The sequence below is a fragment of the Siniperca chuatsi genome, linkage group LG1 (assembly GCF_020085105.1).
Source record: "Siniperca chuatsi isolate FFG_IHB_CAS linkage group LG1, ASM2008510v1, whole genome shotgun sequence".
Classification (NCBI taxonomy): Eukaryota; Metazoa; Chordata; class Actinopteri; order Centrarchiformes; family Sinipercidae; genus Siniperca; species Siniperca chuatsi.
In genome coordinates this window covers 29,344,503-29,369,770 of record NC_058042.1, presented here as the reverse complement: position 1 = coordinate 29,369,770, position 25,268 = coordinate 29,344,503, and the positions used below count along the sequence as shown (strand labels likewise).

Below are 25,268 nucleotides of genomic sequence, written 5' to 3'. Positions count from 1 at the left end.
CACCAAACATAAACTAAATCTTTAATCTCTAATCTTTAGTCAGATGTATTCAGTGACGCAAAGCAGTCAGAGTGAGACCAGGGAGTATTCATCTGTTCACAGTTCTCATCAACAGACAAATATAAACATCTTATTTGATTTGCCTTTGAGATGTATGTTTAGATTTGTATTTTATTTTATAAGAAGTACAACCCCAGGCTGAAATTTGCTTGAATTAATTGGTTGAAAAAATAAATAAATTATTGGTTGAAAAAAGTAACACAAAATATAGATTGATGACTACAGATCACATTACCAAGGTTAGTAACATTTTGGATGCTTCGTGTTTTGCACATGGCTGCAAATAACTGGACCTTGACATTGATGTTTGTGTTTCTGCTATTATTCTCCCTGTACACCAACAGCTCCACCTCCAGTCATCAGTTCGTCAAGGTCCTGAAGTTTGCGGATGACACCACCCTTATTGGGTTCATCTCTGATGAAGATGAGCCTGTCTACAGGTGGGAGATTGACCACCTGGTGACCTGGTGCAGTCAGAACATTTGGAGCTCATCGCTCTAAAGACAGTGGAGATGGTAGTGGGTTTCAGGAGAGATAAGCCCAGCCCCACCGGCCTCCATCACCCTGTGCGACTCCCCTGTCGACACTGTGGAGTCCTTCCGCTTCTTGGGTACCATCCTCACCCAGGACCTCAAGTGAGAGCTGAACATCAGCTCCATCACCAAGAAAGCCCAAGTTCAACCTGCTATAGTCAATGATGGTGCATTTTTACACCGCCATCATTGAGTCCATCCTCACCTTCTCCATCACCATCTGGTACGCTGCTGCCACAGCCAAGGACAAGGGCAGACTGCAGCGTATCATTCGTTTTGCTGAGAAGGCGACTGACTGCAATCTGCCACCCTCTTAGTTCAAACCGAAGCTGTGCTTAAGTACAGCTTCACAGAGCCGTTAGCATGGCTGAGTCTACAGCCATGTCTTGTTTTAATGCATTTGCAAGTAAGTCTGCAGAACCTATAGGCAAAAGAGACCAAACACTGCTGCAGAGCAAAGGTAACGCAAAGACCACAGATACTGGTAGGCTCATGGAAAAAAGATTGGTAGCATTTTTAGCAAATCCTAAAACAGTTTGCCTGCAGGAACGCACAGTTGTTAACAATGCTTTATCAAAAAACTACACCCCTGGACGGCGCAGAAATAAAGTCACAATGATTAATGCAGGCACCTTTCTGCCAGGGTTCAAGTGTGCTTTCAAAGGCATATCCTTCTGATGCAGTAAACGGTCTAATCTCTAGTGGGCTACAGTTCTGCCTACTCAGCACGTGTACATGATGTGCAAGTATTGTATGTTAACCAGTTTTCCCCAGTTGTGTTTCCCTAGTCTGGTAGATGTAAAGCAGTCCCTGACTAGATGGACAGAATGGTATCACTGCTTTAGAGCAAGTTTGCGTATTGAAGCTAAACTCGGAGCGGCACTGGCGGTATTTGAATCCAGGATCTCCTGTGTACAAGACAGGCACTTTAACCAACTTAGACACAATGCCTGCACACAAAACACATCTAAAAGCATCAAAACTACCTTTATAGCATTTTGTGCTACACCAAAACAAAGGTGACAGTAGAAAAATGGGTGGCATTAGCAGCAAAAGCAGGCCCTGAAGCAGTTTGATGGCAGGATCAACTGATTTAGAGATTTGTAAAAATGCTGAGAACACAAACAGGTAGAAACCGCTATGATTTGTTGCAAACTTGAAAATACATAAAGTTGAATCAATTTGTATGCCTAAATGACGAGTACCTTTCATTCACTGCAACATAGTTGAAATTAAAGTATTACAATTACACAACCTATCATTCTTATTTTATCAAAAATTGTAAAGTCAAACTTTTACCCATTCTTTATTTGGTTCATATTTCACCAAAATTCCTCTACATTATCTTAACATCTCCAAAACTAATTTTGTTGGTTGGTTTGAAAATTCATCAAAATGTGAGCCCACACACAAAAGTGTGATTGTGCTACTGTAAACATTCCATATTTAGTAAGACGTCATAGCTTGCGGTAAATTTTGTCAATTTAAATTTGATATGTTAAATTTTGTAATAGAAATGAATGTGCAATTGAGCATACTTAAGAACATACTTCCAGAACAAATGAAATAATTTCATCATTATTGAGAGAGCAATTTTTTACTAATAAAAACAGAATGGTGTCGTGTCCTACCAAATGATGTCGACTAAATATTGGAATCTGTTTTGCTGATGGAAGTGGTAAAGAAACCATGTGAATTTTGAAACTATTTTTTTTAAAAACAATGTGAGAATGTGTTACAGATTTGACTTCATAAAAATTAATTCTGAAACGTTAAAAACTGTATGCCACGTTTCCCCCTCTATGACTGAACTGCAACAAAGAGCCAGGTCCCCTTGTTGTTGCTTGGTATAAAATTGTAATTGCGATCCCTTGGCCTTGACTGTTTTCTCTCAAAACCAAAAGAAATCACAAATCCATTCCATGTCAACAGTGGCTTACACATTTGTTACACAGTAACACAGCTTTATTTCAGCATCACTTTTTGAAGACACATACAAACTGACGATGGTATACAAAGTCAACAGCTACACAAAGTAGTTGCTAGTCATAGCAACAACTCTGGTATCTAATCTATTTGCTCACCAACTGTCCAATATTAGTCCAGCCCGTACCAGGGCACACTGATTACCATTGTGCAAGTGATGGCGCTCCATTTTCCCACAGCTCTCCGGTGCACGTTGCTAACTTCTTCGCTAAACCCCAACATTCTGCTCTCCCAATGAAGCAACAGCAGGTCTGGCGTGTATGCACTGCAGCAGGTAGCATGTTGTCACAGTTTTTAGGAGGTAATGGACACCATATTGTTAGGACTCAGGATCTCAATCCAGTAACCATCAGGGTCCTGAATGAAGGCCAAGCCTTTCATTTTACCTGAGAAGAAAATGAGAAGGGAGGGAGGTGGAAAATTCATTGTTAATACTGTATGAATAAATGTACAAAATACATAAATAGAAACAATGTACAATTGTCAGATTTCCTCAAGTGTGCGTTATAATCATAGTGCAGTAATGAAATGACAATACACTGAAGAGAAATACATTTCAAATGTAGATACAGGTACTGAGCAGGTGCTGTCTGTTATGTAATGAGTCAGTACATGGAAAGCTACAGCCATATTATACAGTACAATAAGGCAATACATTGTAATTATCTTTTGTCACTTAAGATTATTTGTTAGTTGAGAGTTTACGAAATCTGCATTCACCATATGCTTTAATATTCTAGTGAATGAAACTGAAGCTGTACAGAGTAGAAAAGAGTAACAGTCTTGGTAGAATTTGGTGCAGAGGATTTCTGTCCAAGCTGCATAGAACTGATTCATTTTGGTAATAATAGATAATTACCAAATAATTGCCAGTGATGGTGCATTGGGGAATGGGGTCACAATTATAATATTTCCAGTGAGAAAGCCAATTTTCGCCTGTACTGTAGTATATTTTAACCCTTTCTGCCTGTGTCCTCCCTCCTTTCTCTTGTCTCCTCTTTCCATTAACAGTGACAATAAACCAAAGCATCAGCTTTTGGAAAATGTGAAGCAGAGACTTCAGGATTTTCTTTACTTGAATACTTGGTTTCAGCCCTAATTTCAATTTGAATTATTATCCATTTTGAGAGTATAAGCCAACTAAAATGGTAAACGAGGAAAGAAAGGAAAAAGGTGAAAAAGATGTACTAAAAAGGCTGTGAACTTTGATCTATTTCACCCATCTATGGCCCTCATATTCACAAACACTTCACATCTTACCATCATCTGGCTTCTTGACAAATGTGACTCCTTGCTCTTCAAACAATTTGCAGGCCGCATAGACGTCAGGAACTGCAATTCCAATGTGTCCTGTCAAATGTCAGGTAGACAAGAGACGGTTCACTATAAATCCACACTACAGTTATCCTTAAAAAATTTGGTGCATGACTCCTGTGGGTGAATTTGACAACACTTAAGATTTTTGGAAAAACTGATAGCTAATGCTCAACATTTAAAAAACACACCACGACAACTAAAATGTTACTGTTAAACCAAGAGTGTATTTATTATTTTACTGTGTGTTCCTGTATGTCAAGTCCATGCAATCATATATTGTATGCCTTCGTACAAGAAAACCTTTTGTTTTGGGACAACAAAGTCTTGAACTTGTAAATCTCACTTTCCATCACACTTTAAAAATTCTGTTTGTTTGTAAAACAGGGGAACAATCTTACCAAAGCCACGTGGATCTGAGTTTCCATTGTGATAAGTCTGGCTCTCGTCAGACTCAGAGCCCCAGTTACTGAAAGACAGGAGGGACGAGATGAGGAATGTAAGAACGAGAGCAAATGAAGAGAAGAAGAAGAAGGAGGAGGAGGAGAGAAGGGCACATAAGACATTTTCAGAGAGATCAGATATAGTCACATATTCCAATTGTAGCTACTCCGGTTAATAACTGTAGAATTCATGAGGACTAAAACATTTTGGAGTACTTACCACACTAACGGTAGCTCAAGATTTTAAAGCCACTGGAAACCCAAATCCACAATTGCTTTCTAACTATGTAATTTATGGTTTTATGTACATAATAGTAAGCATTGAAAAAGTATTCGAAATTTGTTTCAATCCAAATTAAAAATATTGTCATATAAGTTTTTGTAAACTTTCCTGATATTGGGTTTGAATTGGGCATGGTTATGCTCTGATATTTATTACAAAAATTACGCAATTAATTCCACGAACCAATCCCACATAAAACAGCTGCAACAAAACCTCTCGGCTCCCGCTCAATCTGCCTCATTGAGTCTGAGCCAACTTGTCTCTACTTAGCCAATTAGCTAGCGAACCATATATCGCCTATGTTTGATCATATATTTGATGGTCACAAGCAGCCATTCGGCTATTTACACCCGACGTGAGCGTCGTGTGGTGGTGACTATTGGCGGCAGCGGCTGTTGAGTGTCAGCCAAGGGAGGTTATTGACAGGCGCCGGTGTCACGTGCCACGGTTGTCTATTTTCGGCCGCGGGGGTTTAGTGCTGGCCAGAGCATCGATTGTCAGCCGGCAGTAGCTAATGCTACAGAGCCATCATTTTGCATTGCATTGCATTCATTCATAACACATAGGGGCATCTTAGCTAACTTTGCATATGTATGCTCACTCTTCTACTCGGGAGTATTATGCCAAATAGCAAAGCATTTTGTAACTCACCATTCAGTGACCAACTGAAATGAAACCTTTTCAGATGGCAGGGCTTCTGCTTCGTCCTGATTCCAAATGAGACGGCTCAAACATGTAGGGCTGGACTATGCTGACTGTCGCTTGCGCCATTGCTGTGAGTAACATTTGCCATGAAAGACTGTTGACATAGGCGGAGCCAGGGAGATGTCAGTCATACCAAGGGAGATGTCAACCAAATTGTGATCTGCCACGCCTACACAGTCTTGAGAAATGGTCTAAACAGCGAAATGAGCTGTTTTTTTAAACTAGGTTTTCTAATAGTTATGAATTGTTGATTTTCACTCAGATTTTTGTGGATGCTTAATGAGACGCTCAACTTCCATATCATATATGCATTTAAACTATTTCAAGCCAAATTTTCAGTGGCTTTAACAGGTAATTCAGGGGGGTGTCAAGGACCGTTCCTTAAAGATGGGACTTTACTGCACATTACTTTATGTGCAATAAAGTAAGTTTCTCAAGTGAACAAACTAATTCCAGGACATAGATCCTTACTGTGTCAGTTCAATGGTGGCTCTTCTGGAAAAGGTCCAGGCCGTCTTTTCCTTCACATCTGCAGGAATCTCCTTCTTGTCCTCGTAGCCCAAGAAGAAGAGAGAGAAACGCATGGAGGGGAAGTCAAACTTCTGCAGGAGCCTGGAAGATTTTGCACACCAGAGAGAGAACCCCACTTTAGTCACCAAAACCAATTTATGTATAGGAAACAGTAACACACACACACACACACACACACACACACACACACACACACACACACACACACAACCAGCTCCAAAAATGTTTAGGATTCATTGTGTCAGTTTTTGGGAATAATTTGTTACAATTAGAAATAAAGATTTAATAAGAGTTGACTTGAACTGTACAGTGAACTGAGGCCCACACTAATACTCACGTCATGCCGAGGATTCTGGTGTAGAAATCCAAGGATTTAACTGGATCTTTAACCCGTAGCATAGTCTGCTGCATCATGAAATCCTAAGACAGAGAAACACAATAACAGAGCTTTACATAACACTCAGCAACACTATTAAGCCATCACAAAGATTACAGGATGGTGGGTTATCGTTTCTTTAAAATGCAGAACAGAATTTTAAATTTTCCAGTATGTTGCATTTGAATACATTAAAAGGGCTCAACGTGAGCACTACTAAAACAGGTCTTCCCAAGAGGAGAAATAACTATGTTAGCAGCCCAAAGTGTGAATTTGGATGTGTTGCACCACAGTGTGTTAAATGGAAACACTGCTGGTTAATTTGTAGGTGAGCCACAGATCTAACAGGTTACTCAGAAACAAATTGTGGCCATTCATCAGCCAATACACAAATAAATAATTTAAATTGTTGTACACAAACAATTACAAAAGCTTGCATGTTAGCCAACGTTAGAGGCTAGTGGCCTTGCCACTGTTATGCTAATTCCCTATGAGTACAAGTGCATATCTACTGTGTGTGCCTGAAAACGCCAGACCCCGCTACCACAGGAAAAATAAGAATACACTGAACAGCTGCCAATAAGTAAGTGTAAAAGATTAAAGACTAAAAAAAACAAACAAGAACAAGGATTAACACTGACAAGATTTGAGATGTAAGGTACAGGGATAGCGACAGATGTTGAGCCTTGCAGATAAATATGAAGCAGTGTATTATATTCTTGTGTTAGAAAGCTCAGAGAAGCCTTCACAACATATTTGTTTGCAGGGAAGAAGATCTTAATTTGGCTCTGTTGGCTATGCGTGAATTCCAGCACAGGAAAATTTGTATCCTGGCACTCAACCGTGAAATTGGGATTTCAGCCAAACTGCACCTCTGTGCAACCCAGCGCATAAAAGTCAATGATCACCACATCAATGTGAGCTTTGCAGCAGTCAATATTACCATACTGAACAGATTAGGCCTGCTTGGATAAATTACATTTACTTCCTCATTTTCGATGCAAAAAACAGGTTTTACATGCCATGCCAGTGCTGAAGTCTGATGACGTCCTAAAATTTATACTGTACCCATTTCATAAAAGGGATTTGTGAGCAATACTTACACATACACACAGATAGCAAATGGTGACAGGATCACGTTTCACAAAGGATTGTTGCTTGTGAAGTCCTGCAGCGATCTTGCAAGCGCATGCACGGGTCAGAAGTATGGTGTGTATTTGGATTAGTGAAATGTGTCAAAACTAATGCAAGAGGAAATGATCTCATACAAACCTCAGCTTGCATGTTGCAAGTTTGGTGAAACGGGGCACCTTGTTTTCACTCTGATCCTGATGTTTTGTAGTTTTAGGTGTATAACCAAAAGTGTGCGTGTTTCACAGTTTTCTCTGTGGCTAGCCAGTGTTCCCCTTTCCTGTGCCCTTCCTCCAACAGTGTGAAGTTTTCACAGTGTAAACAAATTAAAATATCAACACATCCATAGAAACTCCCCAAACACTGCTGTAGCATAACCCATTTCTCCACAACTCCATATGTTCCAAACAGAAAGGCTGGAATATGGACCAGGCCAGTGGGGCCAGTGCCCCGGGGGCTCGGACTGCCAGGGGGCCTCCAAGCCTCAGGCCTCGTGTGGCTCATGGCCCAAGACTTTGAAGGAAGTTGAACACCAGGGCCCTCAGTGTGCACAGCGCAAGCTGACCACTAGGCCCCTGAGTGCCTATAGCGTGAGCTAACCACTAAGGCCCGCCAGACCCCTCAGCGCTTAAAATGTAAGGGCACCTACAGTGTGAGGGTCCCTGCGCCCCTCTGTGCTTAAAGCATGAGCTGACCCAGGCCCACAGGCCCCTCGGTGCATACGTCAAGCGTAACACCTGGACCCGTTGGTACATACAGTGCATGCTTAAAATGACTGAGCCACTGGTTGGCAAAAAGCCAGCTAGTTAACTAGCTACCGGTCTAAAACTAAGCTGTCCAACTAGTAAGGTGGCACACAACTTAACTAGTTAGTCGTCTGTGTGAAAGGAGTATAAGATAAAAAGAGATAGCTAGCTACAGTGGGTTGGGTTGATATTAACTGGTGTATTTTATGTCGTAGAACAAGCACCGAATAGCTCTTAACATTGTGTTAACCACAGCCCTTTGTTTCAGGGATCTAACCAAAACCCCATTCAAAAACCGACCAAAGATCGAGCCAAGGGCACCCATGACCAACGTCTCTTTGGAGTTCTGTTTATGTCAGATCTGGCAGTGTCTGAAATTAACTTTTTGACTCACCGGCCGATGGGACTGGTACATGAAAAAAATCTACCGGCCAAGCATCATTTTTTTTACCGGCCAAAATAATAAATTGCCTTTTTGTGTCACATATACATTTGTTTCAGTAGATAATAAGGTATTATGTTGAATACAAACTTAAAGAAGAGGCCTGCGCAAAATTTAAAGGAAAATAATTTTAATTTATTGATCAAAGGTTAATCAATTCAAGCCTGAATACAACTCAAGAAGTCTTGATCTCAAAATTCTCCTAAAGTATTTGTTACTAAATGTACTTAAGGATCAAACATAAAAGTAATAGGTCAAACACTGAAGTTCACACAGGAGACCGGGGTTTGTTTCCTGTGTGAAGCCAATCATCAGTGTTGATTGTTTTAAGGAAGTCGTTATTTTAACCCAAACCATGATCTTTTCCTAAACCTGACCAAGTAGTTCTGGTGCCTAAACCTTGCCAAACTGCGACCGTCAATTGAAATGTTTCTCACCAAGCTTTATTTTGAAAGTCTGCATATTTATTATTGCTAACTTGACTGCGGAATGAGAACGTGTTGAAAAGGTGACACTGCCACGGTGGACCGGCATGTGTATTACACGCTTTGGCGTGATACCAGGTTGCAGCAGCCGGCCGGCAGCAAGTGATAGTTTAGCGGAGTATCTGATGTCCAGTATGGCAAACAGTGCCGTGAAACTAGGAACGATTCCAAAAGACATAGGCCCAGAGGCCTCACGGGACCATGAGCCGGCCCTGCCAAATCTATGAATATGTGGAAAACTCTGAGCAAACAAACAGCAGAAAAGTGGATCATGCTGCAATGATCCCCGTCAATGCACACAGGAATAGACGTACTAAGCAATCAAATATAATACACTATAATACAAGCAAATATATTATATATTAGACAAGTGTACTGTCTATGTATAGTGAAAGAATGCAAGCAGTTGAACGACTGGCAGCGAATGCCAGAACAGCGCGTGAGGACAATAAAATGTATGGTTTAAAATATATAAAAAAAAGGTACATAATCTTTCAATTCAATTTTATTTATATAGCGCCAATTCATAACAGACGTTATCTTATTGCACTTTTCCTATAGAGCAGGTCTAGACCGTACTCTTTATAATATTAATTACAGAGACCCAACAAATCCCACCATGAGCAAACATTTGGCGACAGTGGCAAGGAAAAAACTTCCTTTTAACAGGCAGAAACCTTGGACAGAACCAGACTCAATGGTGGGCTGCCGTGTTAGGTTGAGAGATAGAGATAGAGAGAGAGAGAGAGAGAAGGGATTTGGGGGAGAGGGAGGAACCTTCTACTTGTTAATGTTTTTGTTAGCCAGCTGGACAGGTTAGCTCCAGCAACTTATGCTTGCAACACTGCCCACATTAGCTATTTCCAGTCCCGCCTGCGAGTATCTTTTGTTCTGACCGCGCCTAAATACCAACATTCTTGTGTGTACGGATGGGTAGTTCTTGCGTTACGTATTCTACGCATGCTGTAATAAATTGCGTCTCATTTTTCCACCAAGTTTGGAATTAGTTTCTTTCCACACGAGACATTTCGGCTGTAACTTAACTAGCTTACAACAGCCTACAATACTACCACCACACACGTGTTACCTGAAATGTGTATGTCGCTAACGCTCGCCATAAGCATTGGCAAACATGTTTATCATAACCGAATCACTTGTCACCGGGTGACAACGCACATTTTGTGAAGAAACGTTGTCCGATAATGGACGCAATGCGCATAACTTAACCTTTCTGGGAGTCGTTGGCCTGTTGGGTTGGCTGGGTTTGACAGTGCCTGGTACAAGTTTAGTTCAACGTCAAGAGGTACAACAATCATCTTACCTTAGTAATTGGGTCTCCATTTTTACAAGCTGTTGCCGCTGCCTCATCTGACAGACCTTTGTCGCTCATTTTTGCTAATAGACTGTACAAAGCCGGACGACAGTTCGGCTGACTGACTGACTGACTGCGATTCCGCTGATGGAATTTTAACAGACTTTCCGGTACCAGCTTTCAAAATAAAAGGCACACTGGTGAGCCCCCGTTATAAATAAGACTGATTTGATATTGCATGTAGAATGGCCTATTAAATCAAATAATATGCTATTAACATAGCTATTAATTCATGGATAACATTTCATGAAGCTTTTATGATCCATTTGGAAAATAGATTAACAGCAATAACAAAGAAGATGTAGGTACGGATACTAAGTATGATCACCTACAACAACATAAATACAGAGGGATTTATTCAGTGTGCCACCATGAAAAAGTGTACCTCTAAGCAGTGGTACAATTGTTCCTACTGTAGTGACAGTCATAAGGCTAACACATATCCAGCATCACTAAAGATGCGCTGTAAAATGCTGTGAAAGGGACACTGAGATGAAAGAACTGAATCTATAAACTAAAAAAATGCACTCAGAGTGAGTCTGCAAAAGCAAATATTTGACAACTCATTGGTTTGGCCTATTTTTCCCGTAAAGATTCAACATCCACTCCAAAACACTTCATTAAGTAAGACCTAAATCTCCTCTTTCGAGCATGCAGGGACCACCAGCATTTTCTCACACTTCCTCCTGTTTTCATACTACATTTACTAATGTATCCACTATAAGGAGTCTTAATAAAATGCTCTGTTTTCTAAGGTGCTTGCTCACAAGGACATAGGAAGGAAAAGACCTGTTCAAAATTATCTGGATGATTGTGGAAATTGCTTAAGAGGCTAAACTCAGGACTATCTAAGCCTCACCCTTGTCCCCCGTGTCAGTGCTTTGGCTCTGTAACCAGGTCCAGTTGTTTTTTGCACTTCACTTTAAATGGAGCCCAAGTATACAGTTTATGCTCCACACATGCCAACTTTTATTTTGAAAATAGACAGGAAGTATCAGTTTTTATCTGTTGGCTGGACTCACTATTATGTAACCAAGGAAGCTTGCTATACAATGAATGCATAATGTACCGTTGTTACCCAACATATTGCATTAGATTTACACTGTTACCACTTTATTAGGTACACCTGCACAATCTATTGCATTCCAATACAACAACACTGTCATTACTCATCTTTGTGAAGCTCACAATGTTCAGTATAATGCTACATCCTGGGCCTAGGGATTCTATAGTTTAACATCTCCACCCATCAAACAACACAGGACAGTTTGCCATGGAAATTGCTTTATTGTAGATATTATAGATATGTGACAAAGTGGTGGAATATTTTATTCTTTAATGGGAGAGAAGTGACAGAAGGCTATATTACTGGCTATTAACCATATACAGTTCCTCACAGCTTTACATCATCTGGTGGATCTGAGGAATTTGTATTAAGCTGTGAACCATACTGTACATACTGTAACCAGTCACACAGAGAGAGGGGCTGATAAAGCTGTGAGCATGACACCCAAACTACAAGCCTGAGTACCTGCAGAGTTCCTGAGACCGTTTGGCTGAGATGGTACTGCTGGCAGGCAAAGAGTACTTTTCCCCAGACAGCAGTAGACAATACGTTTCTCAGGAAATGTTTTCATCAGTATTTGTTTTTGGGAGAGTTTTTCCAGATTTCAAAAGGAACCAAACCCACTCAATTCATAAACGTTGACAGAAACTTTAACTACATCAGATTTTTTTTTCCTTGACAGTGATAGTTAGGGAGTTATAAAAAATATCAATTCAGAAGTGGTTTCCAAAATCGACCAGCTGCTTTTACCATTTTACTTGCAATGTCTGGTGTTATTTCCCATCCTAATACAAACCACTGCTGGACAGTTAATGTTCTTTTGACATGGCCTTTAGAGAGTAAATCAGCCATGTAGGAGAGAAAAAGCGCTACAACCATTTTCTCTCATAATGGAAACAGTTTTTCCTCACCTGCAATTTCTTTCAGATGCGTTGTAACAATGTTAACATGTTAAAAAAACAAAAACATATTCCCATCCTAAAGCCCACAGCCCAGTCACCTCCATACCCCCATTACCCTAGACACCCACAAGAGAGCAGAGAATAAGAAATAAATGGGAGACGGTGGGAAAGCCCTTTTTGACTACGATGTTTATTCTCGAGTTCCAGCTGAGCAGGTCTTTAGTAGCTGCGTCCAAACAGGGTGTAGTACTGGGCAGGCTCCTTGCCACTGACACACATCTGACCAGGCTGCAGTGTCTTCAGGGGTGAGAAGGGGATACAGAGGCTCTTTGCTCCCATGGACGGAGCTCCAGGCTCCAGGTCCTGGTCCCTACAGGAAAACAAAGCACAAAAATGTCTGGTTGAAATCAAAGCACTCAAAGCAAAATGACATGAATGGGACCAATTACAGTTGTACTTTATAAAATAAATAACTGCCTGAAAATCCTGAATACATGCATTTTAAATTACTCCATAGAACAGCAAAATGTGCAAAAAGTGATTTTCTTTCCCCCCCATTAACTGCATAATGTGACTCAGTGTTTATTGCATATTTTCTGTCATCATCTGTACAGATAATGATGTGGTTGTCTTTTGCTCCCTCAAAAAAAAGGTTGAGCAAAGCACTAACTATCATGTCAGACAGTGACATGTTGGACATACTTGGCAGTGGTTTTCTTGATCCAATCCTCGCACTCAATTCCTCCACAGAACGGAATCTGGACAATCTGTCAAGCAAGACAAAAATATTAGCAATCATTTACTGTGAGGACAGACAATGACAGTTTTGTGCCGGGTGTGGGTTGTGTTACTCACCTTGCCCTGGTCCAAGTTTTTCTGGAACTGTTCCATCGTGTCTGCAGCCACCATGCTCCTCTTCAGGTCATCTGAAGCTCTGACAAACACACACATAACATATTCTTGTATGTTTATGGACACCATGTGGGCATCCCTTCATTTTGCCACAATTCTGTGTGTCTGTGTATTCTCATTGACAGCTGGATCTGTCACAGTCCCCCCCAGTGGTTGGGATGATTTTAAACCTGCAATAACTGATTTCTTTGGCCACTTGGGGGCAGCAGAAACAAGTTTGAAATATCATCACCTTTTAAGTGAACCAAAACAGTAAAGTTGCAGCTGGACAGCTAAACAATCCGCTAAAACTCACTACAAAGCTCTGCAAAGCCGAGGGGAGCTTGCAGATTTGGGTGATAATTCTCTGTAGGTTCATCACTACACAAGACACATCATTTGATACATTGTTATCATAAAAAGAACACAAATTATAGCCTCTTTAATTTACAGCTACACCAACCACATGCCTTTATGATAGCTAGTGGTGATCAGGAGTGCAACAATCCTAAAGCAATGACAGCAGAGGTACTGGGCAATCTTGACCTTTCAAATACAAGTGTATTTAATTACATTAAAAACAACTTCCAGCTGTCAGTTACATGTATTAGTGTATCTATGTGATTAAAGATCTGACTGACATGAGAATAGGAGTCAGTAGAACAGGTGAGTCAGGTTTCACTGCAGTTTTTCCATACTCTAACAACAACAAAACATGCCTTTTCTGTGGGTAGTTGTTCTTGACTGCTGATATGTCAAGTTATAATAAAAAGGCCCAGTGCCAGCCAACTATAGTGTAAGGCTGACCCTGGTGTGTAGTGCTGCATCTTACTTCTTGAACAGGCTGTTCTGGATGTCCTCCAACATGGCGACTAGCCTCTTCTCCACCTCAGCCTCTGGAATTGTCATCTTTGCGCTCGAGTCTCTCCTCACTGCGACACACTGATGCTGATGCACATCTTTAGGACCCACTTCCAGGCGGACAGGAACTCCCTGGACGAGAGACACAGACACAGATAGAAACAACAAAGAGAGAGAGAGAGAGAAACAGCTACGGTCATTATCAACGCCTTCACAACAATCTTGGCTCTTTGGACTTGTTCACTTTTATCTTCTTATTGTTGAATTTATGCCTTGGGGTACTACCACCACAGTGATTATCATTTATTTCTGACCTTGAGTTCCCAGTGGTTGAACTTCCACCCTGGGGAGTAGTTGTCTCGGAGGTCAGTCTTCACCCTGACGCCAACATCCAGCAGCCTGCTCAGGTATTTAGAGCACTGGCTCAACACTGCCTCCTTCTCCTGCTCTGACAGGGAGGCAGTGATCCCACATGGGATGATGACAACCTGGAAAAACAAAGAAATTTCAACTATTTAGGTCTGTTGTTTACTTTAGTGGGGGGTTTGTTCTTCATCTGTTCCTTTTATATCATTAAAATGTATATAATTAATATACATTACGTGTGTGTGTGCGTATCAACCTACCTGCAGGCAGGCCACCCTGGGTGGCAGTACGAGTCCCATGTTGTCTCCGTGGACCATGGTGAGGACACCGATGGTCCTGGTTGTGATTCCCCAGGAGTTCTGGAAAGCCAGCTGTTTCTCACCCGGCCTCTTCGGATCCTCAAACATGATCTCAAACATCCTGGAGAAGTTCTGACCAAGATGGTGGGATGTAGCACCCTGAGGAAGCACAAAGCAATGTCAAGGGCAAGATGACTTCTGACCTCTCTACATAATATTCCGCTGGTTCAGTGAGGTGATCCAGTATCCCACAGTACCTGAATGGCTCGGCCACTGGCAGAGATGAATGCCTCCACAGTAGTGGTGTAATCTCCTCCTGCAAACTTCTCCTTCTCCGTCTTCCTCCCTTTCACCACCGGGATCGCCATCAGCTCTTCATACACCCTGGCGTAGAGATCCAGGATCTGAAGCACCTACAAATACATGACGTGTAAAGCACACAAAGACTTACTGTTTTGTACAATACAGCATAGTTAAAACAATAGCACTAATGTTGGTACTGTAAATGTGCTGCACTATTATGTATCTCAAAACATTTAACATAATGGATAGGGAGTGCTTGGGGTAGTTGTAAGGCAGCGTTGCCAGGGCGGTTACCTCCTCAGCTGCCTCCTCTTTGGTGGCAAATGCTGTATGTCCCTCCTGCCACAGAAACTCTCTTGTCCTCAGGAAGGGCTGGGGGTGTTTGAACTCCCATCTCTGGAGGGAGGAGTGGGGGAGAGGAAGAGGCGAGAAGAGAGAAAGACTTCAGGGTGGGGCCAGTTTTCTGTGTACCAATTTTCTTCAACAAGCTTGTAATTACGAAGTAAAGATGCAGAGGTGTGGAATAGGAGCTGTAGATGAAGATGGTGTAGCTGTGACTGTAGGAGGATACTGACCACAACATTACACCACTGGTTGAGTTTGATTGGCAGGTCTCTGTGGGACTGGACCCATTTAGCGTAGGCAGGGTACATCACTGAAGCAAAACAAAACAGACGACAGGTTCATGACCAAACACGACAAAACCACACCGAACGCTACACTAAAAACAAGATAAATGTTTAAAAAGCTGTTTACATATTGTATATGCATGTCTCCATTGATATACAGACTTTGGTCCTCTAAAGGCTGTGGTACACACCTGTCTCACTGGTGGGTCTGACAGCAATGGGCTCTGCCAGCTCAGTCTTTCCTGACCGGGTTACCCAGGCAACCTGACAAAGATACCACCATTCAATTATTATTAATGTTGTGCAGTCTTATTATTGTGCTGCATTCATTATCTTGTTAAGTATACTGCTGGCCTTCTCGTTTTTTTTTTCTTTTTACCTCCATTATGTTATTTTATATTTATATAAAAGAGGACGTAATAAAAAAAAGGTCCTTTTACCTCTGGAGCAAAGTCTTCAATGTGGGACTTTTCCTTCTCCAGGGCGGCCTGAGAGACGAACATGGGGAAGTAGCAGTTCTCCACACCCAGTTTCTTAATCTCCTTGTCAAAGAAGTCTTTAATGGCCTCCCAGATGGAGAAGGACCAGGGCCGCAGCACATAGCAGCCGCTAACATCATAGTACTCAATCATCTCTGATTTAGTGATGACCTGGGGGGGGGAGAGCAACATTGCATTGAAAGAATTTTCAAAATGTCAGAAAAGACGGACCTTTTTAAAAGGGTTTTGTTTATGTTTATCACAGCTTTTCTGCAAGTAGAAAAGTGTTGGAGTAAAGGGGAGCTGTGTCTATTTAACTCACCTGAGAATACCAGTCAGCCAGGTTCTCCTCTTTCTTGGCCTCCAAACCCAACCTGTCAGGAGACAGACGATTAAGTTAGTGTGACATAAACCTTGAGATTAAGATACAGTACAGTGACTTGAAATGTAAATGTGTGTTAAGGGATTTTTATTTTATTAATCAGATTTTAATTTATTATTATGTTAATACCTGGAAGTGGAGAACTTATTTTGGAACCAAAGTCTGTCTGATTAGAGACTACAGTAAAACTAATTATTTTATTATCTTCTCGCTGAACGAACTATTTGTCGAATTTAAAAAAAAAAGGCAGTGGTGATGAAGCACTGCCCATACAGTGGCAGAGCAATCTGGGAACTCACAACACAAAACACTGATGTGTCAGGCCATGCCTCATTAGTTAGTCTAGGTGCAGGTACAAGATTACTCCTGAGGGCATTCAAACAAAACAGTCCAGCCAACCATGCAAATCAAAGCTCACATCAGTTGCCAATGAGCTACCTACTGCTAACTGACAAAACAGAGATAGAGCTGCACCATAAAGGCAAACGCATAATCCCCATTACTGGGGCGATATTATGATCATGAGTCTTTATTTGAGGAACAGAAGTTTTTATTGTACTTTTTGCATCTTATATCAAAACCTTGACCATTTTCAACTTCAGCAGATCTTCCGAATGAGAGGGACGCTGAAGTGCCAAATTTACTGTATTTAATATGGGTAGAAAAACATGCAGAAATATGTATTAGTAGTGCAGCACTATCAAAGAGCGATCAAATTTCAACCTTGAGGCTGACAGCAGACCACAAGCACTGATCAAGCAGATGGCAAACACACCAGCTATTTAAAACTCACCAAATCTGAGTACAAAGAAAACCTCTTCAGTCGTTAAGCTACAGTAGCAGAGCTTACAGGTGATCCATCTTCAGTGTCCAAGTAACAAATCCACGTACGTGTCTCTGTCCCCACAATGCTCCAGTATTTGTTTAAAAGGCTAAAATATACAACTCATGGCATCGTATGGTTTGAATTTAACTATCCATCAACTGCCAGTTAGTGTATCTTGTGTCACCTCCACGAAACACAATGCATCTTGCTAAGGAAGCATCTCGTTCAACCAAATATAAACATGCTCAAAACAGAATTCCGAGAAGACAGTTCAGTATACGGCTTTTTATTGGCTCAGACATTTTGCGAACTGTCAATTTCAGGCACATCATTTCCATATGATCTCGCCATACATCTGTTCATCTAACTGCCTATATGCATACACTTTTCTTCAGCCTGCAGAGCCTTGCTCCACATGTGGGATGAGGGGGAAATATGTCCACCGGTCACTAGTAACAAGACACCAAAAATAAATCTGAAAACAGGTTGAGGTTTTGAAAATCAAGATGTGAGGAGGTTAAATCTGCACTTACAGAGAGAGATTAAAAGAAAGAGTTCAAAGTAGAAAAGTTGACTTCAGATGCAAAAAGTAAAATAAAATGTTGTTCCTCAATGTCCTTCTAATGATGTTCACAGTATTTATTGTAATAAGGGTTATCATTTTATCTGAAAGATAAAGAACTCGCCATTATGGAGTCCCATTTTATACTAAACATGCTGGCTGGTAAGGTTTCAAATCAGATGAAGAAAAAGCTAGTTTATCATTGTCTGGATCGACTTCTTCACCTCCTATCTTCCAGTCTCTCACCGTGTTTGTTTCTTAGGTCCTTGACCCTCTCCTGAGCCTCCTGCTCCTCCTGAGGCCTCCTTGCCCTGGCTGGCTTTGTCTCCTTTACCCTTCTTCCCTCCTCCTGCTGCTCCTCCGCCCTGTTTCTCAGACTTGTTCTCCCTCTCCTTGCGGTTTTTGTCCTCTCCTCCAGTGGCTCCGGCAGCAGCCAATGGTTTGTATTCCTCTCCAGTAAGCGTCTTGTAATTGGTCTTCAGGTCCAGGAGAGTTTTCACGGCTTCATCCACCTGGTCCTGAAACGGAAGGACAGTTGTAGTTTTTTTCCCCCCTCTCCTGTACTAGCTGTATTTAATTCCACTCTGATTGCTTCCTTACCTTGGGGGCCTTCTCGGACTTTAACTTTCTCACCAGCTCTCCCTGTTGGGCCACCTGTGACAACAGTTTCTGGGCTTGTGGGGAAGAGCTGGACTGGGTCGAAGAAGAGCTAGACTGGGTCTGGACGGCGCTGCCTGGGGCTTGCAATCCTGGTTTGTAATCCTGTCCGGTCTGCTGTTTATACTCCGCCTTTAGAGCCAACAGCTGCTTCACTGCAGCATCTACCTGATCCTGATGAACAGCCATCAAGAAGAGAACCGTTTAGTCATAGCAGCAGTAGCAACAGCTGCAGGACTATTCAACAATATAAAACACTCTAGCAGGGGAAACACTGGTAGTAGATGGATATGTAGTAATAGCCATGTTACTGCCGTTATAGTCTCACCTTGGAGGCCTTTTCAACCTTCAGTTTCCTGACCACTTCTCCCTGTTCAGCAACCCTCTCATAGAGGCCAGTGGGAGCAGGGGCAGGGCTGGGGCTGTTCTGGACTGGGGCGGGGGCTTTCTGAACTGGGGCCGCCCCAGGCTTGTACTCCTGGCCTGTGGCCTGTTTGTACTCTGCCTTCAGGGCAAGCAGCTGTTTCACTGCTGCGTCAACCTGGTCCTGGGTACACAGGGACAAGGATGTGTGACTCACTTCATAGGATTTTTTTTATAATAATAAATAATATTAATAATCAATAATATTGCAATGAATTGCAATTATGAAAATCTTGATACTGATCACATATGAGCTTATATGCCTTTGCTAATTTTCACTATCGCGGGCATTATTGGTGTTGGGTCAGTCTCTTTTAGAGGGGGTAAGACTAGCTGTCTAAACCCCTGTTCTAACAACCTTTCTCATATGTTCTACTAAGACGTGTCTTAGGAAGTCTGATCTAGGGAAGTCATGTCTTCCCTAGATCAGACACAAGCAAGTGTACGTGAAATTACTCCTACCTCTTTGAAAAACTAAAAAAAGAAAATCTCTCAAAAGACTCTTTTGAAGGCTAATCTGCTTCATGTCTGGGTGTGATTTCATCAGATTTGATCAACTGTGAGCAAACCACCCACCAACAGTCATCCGATTCTGACTCAAATGTTGCTAAATATTGATTGATGCACAGAAGTATGTGATATCACCTTTCTCTCAATCTCTCATGTGAAACAACCAAAACTGTCCCAACTTTGGCAGAAAACAGTATGTTGTAGTATTCATTTAGGATCCATTACTCATAGTAAGACATCTCACTACTCTTCTTATCTAGCCACATACAGTGCAGTCATTTACAAAGGTCAACAAGAACATCCAAAAAAAATAAATAATTAAAAAAATAATAATCCATTCAAAGTCTCTCAGACAACATTTGGCGGTCACTGACATTAAACAGTAAACTCATGAGGTAGATTTGCTAGTTGCAACCAAAACTTAAGCAATATTTATCTGTAGTCTGGTGGTCAGTCACCACCCTGATCACTGTAAATTTAGATTTGTTATTAGTGTCTTGGTGATCTAAGAAATGTGTAGTCGATACATTTTTAAATTTTTTTTTTTTTTATAAATGGTGTTCGCATGAGTAATAAAAAGGTACTAGTCATTGAAAGCCACTTGCAGCATTACGCTGATATTCACAATTTTTGTTTAATAAGCATTGTTTTTTTATTTATTTCCCCCCCCAATCAATACATCTCTACTGTCTGCGATGTCGCATCAGAATACCTTGGGGGCTTTTTCAGACTTCAGTTTCCTCACAACCTCCCCCTGTTGTGCAACGCGCTCATACAGGCCCGAAGGAGAGGAGGAGATCGCAGGAGAAGGAGCAGAGGAGGCGGGAGTGGGAGGGGTCATCCCTGGTTTGTAATCCTGACCGGTCAGCTTTTTAAACTCCGCCTTGAGAGCGAGGAGCTGCTTCACTGCTACATCAATCTGGTCCTGGTACCATCAACAAACCAGCTTATTGTTGCGGGTAGTTATGGATAAATCTGACTGGCATGCAAATGACGTGGGGACATGAGCGATGACTGGACAAATCATTTGGGACACGAGCAACGAGCAAACAGACAAACGACTTTGGATGCGAGAATTCACTAGACAACGAATGAGGACACGAGAGTACAATACGAACGGACGGACAGATGGCTTGGGACGTGAGTGGTGATTGGACATGAACAGTGACTGGACAAACAGATGTGGACATGATTAGTAATTGGAAAAAATGTCCAGGTACCTTAGGTGCCTGCTCAGCCTTCAGTTTCCTGACCAGCTCGCCCTGCTGGGAAATGCGGGTGAACGGACAGGAGGCGGGGTCAGTTGATGTGGTGGGTGGGGCTGGAACAGATGTGGGAGGAGCCATGCCTGGCTTGTAGTCCATACCTGTCTGCTTCTTAAACTGTGCCTGCAGAGAGAGAAAGAGAAAGAGAAAAAGAGAGCAAGAGAGAATGTGATTGCAAATAATTTGAATAACTGAGTCCTTAGTTTAACTGCTTTTATAATTACAGCTGGCGCACCTTTAGAGAAAGAAGCTGCTGAACTGCCTTGTCCACTTCGTCTTTAGGAGCCTTGGCAGCCTTTAGCTGGCGTACAGCCTCACCTTGCGCTGTAATGCTTGAGAATAAGTCACCGGATGAGGTTGAAGCAGGCGCTGGGGCGGAGGTTGGGGCAGCCTCGGCAGGAGTGGTCGGCTAAGTCGAGAGATAAGGCCGATTTAGAGACGGACAAAAAGAGCACGAAATTGAGAGGTACCAGTTCATCCCAGACATCAAAGACACTGCACGTTCCTCTTAGCCTCTCTTGAAACATGCTCCTTGTTGTGATTAAAGACTTTACTGGTGTCTTTCAATCTGGGCCAAAAGCAGTATATATTCTCAGTCTACCTTCCATTTAGCCAACTTTTGCATTACTGATTAGACCAGTTAGTGATCACTAGCTCAGGTTCCTGCTACTGCTGTTGATGTCCCAAAATAGCTAACTTGTCTTACAATACATTTTTTACCCACGCACTGTACCCAACCCAAGCCTGAACACCCTTGTACGAGGGAACCATGGTTTGCCGGAAAATCTCTAGAGACTCTCTAAGACTAGATCGGCAATTTTGCATCTAAAACTAGCGGATGCTAAGAAACAAAAGATCAGAGTGCACTAGTGTCTAAACATTTAACAAGCTTACTTGAGGAGAGGGGCAAAGCGCTGGCTAAGTGTTGCTGATTAACAGATAAAAATGAGGATTAAGGTCATTGGTATATAATTAAAAAAAACATTTGGATGGGGGTTTTTTCTTCAACTGCACTCACTGCGTTTTTGGAGGCCTGGCTCTTGCTCTTGTCCTTGGATCCAGCAGTCGGCATCTCCTTGACGTGTCCATCAGGAATGTAGAGCAGGACACATGGACTCTCCTTACAGCTGTTTGGACTGTAGTTGTTAACCACAGTTAGACAATCAACATAGTTAATTAGACAGCAGAAAACTGTGAAAGTACTGGGCGGATCCATGTGTGTTTGGTGATCTCCATGAACTGGGGTGGTTCAAACAAACAAATAGGTCCTTGTCCCTCACCTGACAGGCTCATAGGGCTGGTCACAGATGTAGAAGCCCCGTCTCTGGAGCTGGATGATGTCACCTTTTTTCAGGTTCTTCAGACAGGGATCTCCAAGCATCTTCTCCTCCAACTGAGCGAGTGAGAATGAGACAGTCAACAAAAGATCTAAAAATGACCACAGCAAATGTCACGCACACCGTGAGATTCAGAACACACATTGCAGAACAGACCTTGCTGTTTTTGTTAATGTACTCTTTGAAGTTGTCGTCTTTGGTGATGACGGCTTTGGAGATGAGCGGCTGGTAAGTGATGCAGATGGTGGGCAGCAGGGGGGCGCTGTTTGTGTCAGCCAGCCATGTGATCTTTGTTGTCTTCTTGTAGTCCTTGTTCTCTAGGTTCAGGCGAGCCTCCATGGACACAACCTTACCATCAGCCCCTCTGAGTAGTGAGAAAGGGTGAAAAACATTCACAGGTAGAAAAGCACATCATTACTTGAACTCGACACCATGTGATTCTCAACAAAAAAAATATGGACTAGCCGAGCAATGATCCGACATACTTGTTGATCTTGGTGATGATGAGGTTGCCCCAGTTGATGAAGGTGACCATCTCTCCCTCTGAGAAGGTTTCAGCATCTGCTCCTTCAACAAGAACTCGAGGTCCATACCAAACCTTCTTCATGCCCACCTCTGCGTTCTGGATGGACACAGAATTTTCTTCAGCACTTGCATGTGTACTAAGACACAACTGCGGTACCACTGAGTGAAATTACAAAAAGACCTCTAAAAGCTCCATGTGTCCAACACTACAGCACAGTGTTGTTTGCACCTAAGAATCACTGAACTGAATTGCTATTCAAATCATGTGTAGACACCAGGTCACTGAGCTGCTTCCTGAAATGTGGACATACAGCACATTAGCCTCCCGTTAGCTTAGTGCTTTTGACTTCTGCCACACTGCCTGCTGTACAAGGGCACACAGTTTCCATTGTACAAGGTTCTAAATGTTCTGCACAACTTAAGAGTTGTTAATGCAAGTCCTCCAAGCAATACAAATAGAGAAAAAGTGTTCTAATGGAGGAAAAAAAAAGAAAAAAAAAAAAGAAAAAGTATGCATGTCTTTAAACAAAAAAAAAAAAAAAATCAGTAGGTGCTGGACCAAACAGGAGACATCATGGCAAAAGGTAGCAGCCGCACACTGTTCTCTTCTTTAAACAGCACTAACAAACAACATAAATTTGAGGTTTGCTGATTGTATCGTGTGTGTGTGTGTGTGTGAGTGAGAGAGAGAGACTGCTAACCTTAGGGTGTTTGGCTACTTCCTTGATCTCCTCTGTAGCCTCTGGGACGGAAACAGGAACCACATATGAGCTGGACAGAGCTGTGTACCTGGGAGCTACCGGGTCAATAACCTAACACACACACACACACACACACACACACACAGACAAAGACATACACACACAAACAGGTCAGTAAAAAAAGGGCCAACTAGGGCTTTATAACGATCTGCACATACAAAATGCTGAGTAATGAAAGGACAAAGCAGAAAATGATGCAGCTTTATTCAAAACCAGTATTCTTTGAAAACAAACCAAAAAAAAAAATATATATATAAAAATACGCCAGCTCAGTAAGTGACAAATGAAGAAAGTAAGCCACACAAGAATAAAGACGAGTAGAGAAAGAAAAACTGATTTCATGAGTGAACCGTGATTGTATGCAGACGAGGGAAACTAGCTTTTCTTCAGCTGCTTATTCAGCCACAATCCACTTTCACTATTTTACCAGCCAGCTTGAATGTTTAGGAGCCCAAATGATAACTGAATGATTTGCAGACGAGACTATCCAAGCAAAAACACATCAACATCATCCCAGCACAGGCAATGTGGTTTAGATTATACCAGGAGATCACAAAGAAGCGTTGGTGAATACTTTCACGCAAACCACTTCACAGTACAATAGAAGTAGACATTTCCAGTATGCAGGCCCCAGTGGGAACAATAATAGTCCCTTTTTCTAACAATGATGAAATGGAACCAGTTGTTTCCTCAGACTCAATAATAATTAAAAAAAAAAAAAAACAGCCACTCTTCAAACTAATAAAAACATTTTTTGCACGCTATTTCACAAACAAATAATCAGTTTTATGAACTTATTTATGTTCCACAGGTCTTACAGCATCAAAAACTATTTGTGGTCATGACAGTTCTTATCAGTAATCAAGGCAGGCTGACAAAATGCTGACTATCTGACAACAACCTTTGTTCTCCTCACTAAAGGGTGCTTGTGATGTTGGCGATTTAGGAAATAAAGTGTGAAGCACTTTTGAAACCTCACATAAATGAATTAACATGTTAAATTAAGTGGAACATAGTCAATAAACGAAGAGGAAACATCTCAACTGCTCACTCAAACAGTTGCAATGGACTAAAGAATGAAGGGAGGGGAATAGATGGAGAGAAAGACATGAGGGGAGGAGGAGAAAAAAGAAACCCAACAGTCTGGATAATTTCACTGGTGAAGGACTGTCTGGTTACATAAACTGCAAAATGTATTTTAAAAATCTGTCTGTGTTGTGGAGATAAATCTTTCTATAAAAAGCAACCCATCTTACTGGCTACTGGTACTCTACTACCCTGGTTTTAAATCAGCCTAAATCACAGAAGGGCTACAGTGTACTGCATCCCACCCACTTTAAGTAAGATGCTTAACCCCAAAAAACACGCTGTTTCACTGTAGTAGTACAAATTATTCCCAAAACCGCTTTGTTGTTGGGTATAGGCCAATGGCATTTCCTTTATTGTCAAGCTACCATGACATCCTGGTTATATTTTCCTTCTTTTTACATGCATTAGTTTAAATAAGACCATAGAAAACTGAACCCACACAAATGTCTCTTATGTTTTGGGCACTGAAGTCTTGGGCACAGTTTGACAGAGCAGAGCACAGCTCACTACATTTGCTTCAATACTGATCACAATCACTTTTAAATCAGTGAGGAGGGAGAATGGTAAGTGATGAAAGCAACAAACAGGTTAAAAAAAAAAAAAAAAAAAAACACGGTAAACACACGGTGTGCAAGAGAGTAACACTGATCCATCGTTTCATCATATTACTAATTTTTGTGCCATGATACAAGATGAGCGTTCACATAGAGGGCCAATTCAGAGTTGTA

The 25,268-nt window shown here is 41.7% G+C and overlaps 2 protein-coding genes across 5 annotated transcripts in view; both read right to left on the bottom strand.

Annotated features, from left to right (window-relative positions):
• Positions 1-2,529: 2,529 nt before the first annotated feature.
• Positions 2,530-10,513, bottom strand: LOC122878356 (lactoylglutathione lyase-like). The gene is made up of 6 exons (XM_044201081.1): positions 10,357-10,513; positions 6,193-6,275; positions 5,796-5,936; positions 4,295-4,362; positions 3,840-3,929; positions 2,530-2,965 (listed from the first exon to the last, which is right to left on the bottom strand). The coding sequence occupies exons 1-6, from the start codon at positions 10,423-10,425 to the stop codon at positions 2,874-2,876; spliced, it is 543 nt and encodes a 180-aa protein (XP_044057016.1). The 5' UTR covers positions 10,426-10,513; the 3' UTR covers positions 2,530-2,873.
• A 1,161-nt stretch (positions 10,514-11,674) lies between these two features.
• The window catches only part of eprs1 (glutamyl-prolyl-tRNA synthetase 1), a 21,782-nt gene continuing 8,188 nt past the window's right edge, over positions 11,675-25,268 (bottom strand). For 3 of the 4 annotated variants that reach the window (XM_044203723.1, XM_044203742.1, XM_044203733.1), the window contains 23 exons: positions 23,392-23,502; positions 22,651-22,787; positions 22,322-22,529; positions 22,109-22,221; positions 21,847-21,964; positions 21,064-21,237; positions 20,784-20,951; positions 20,276-20,488; positions 18,959-19,177; positions 18,574-18,804; positions 18,220-18,491; positions 16,526-16,577; positions 16,165-16,374; positions 15,916-15,988; positions 15,671-15,750; positions 15,390-15,491; positions 15,050-15,205; positions 14,754-14,951; positions 14,442-14,615; positions 14,099-14,259; positions 13,231-13,309; positions 13,078-13,142; positions 11,675-12,745 (listed from right to left, as the gene is read on the bottom strand). In XM_044203723.1, the coding sequence (XP_044059658.1) occupies positions 12,595-12,745; positions 13,078-13,142; positions 13,231-13,309; positions 14,099-14,259; positions 14,442-14,615; positions 14,754-14,951; positions 15,050-15,205; positions 15,390-15,491; positions 15,671-15,750; positions 15,916-15,988; positions 16,165-16,374; positions 16,526-16,577; positions 18,220-18,491; positions 18,574-18,804; positions 18,959-19,177; positions 20,276-20,488; positions 20,784-20,951; positions 21,064-21,237; positions 21,847-21,964; positions 22,109-22,221; positions 22,322-22,529; positions 22,651-22,787; positions 23,392-23,502 (3,465 nt within the window). In that variant the 3' untranslated portion in view covers positions 11,675-12,594. The remainder of the gene's footprint in view (positions 12,746-13,077; positions 13,143-13,230; positions 13,310-14,098; positions 14,260-14,441; positions 14,616-14,753; positions 14,952-15,049; positions 15,206-15,389; positions 15,492-15,670; positions 15,751-15,915; positions 15,989-16,164; positions 16,375-16,525; positions 16,578-18,219; positions 18,492-18,573; positions 18,805-18,958; positions 19,178-20,275; positions 20,489-20,783; positions 20,952-21,063; positions 21,238-21,846; positions 21,965-22,108; positions 22,222-22,321; positions 22,530-22,650; positions 22,788-23,391; positions 23,503-25,268) is intronic. The other variant, XM_044203752.1, reaches the window with a different exon arrangement.

Coding starts and splice junctions, on each gene's coding strand:
- LOC122878356 (XM_044201081.1), bottom strand. CDS start 10,425: ATGAGCGACAAAGGTCTGTCAGATGAGGCAGCGGCAACAGCTTGTAAA. Junction 4,363..5,795: donor GCCACCATTGAACTGACACA/GTAAGGATCTAT, acceptor CCTGTCTTTCAG/TAACTGGGGCTCTGAGTCTG. Junction 2,966..3,839: donor TGTCAAGAAGCCAGATGATG/GTAAGATGTGAA, acceptor TTTTCTTCTCAG/GTAAAATGAAAGGCTTGGCC.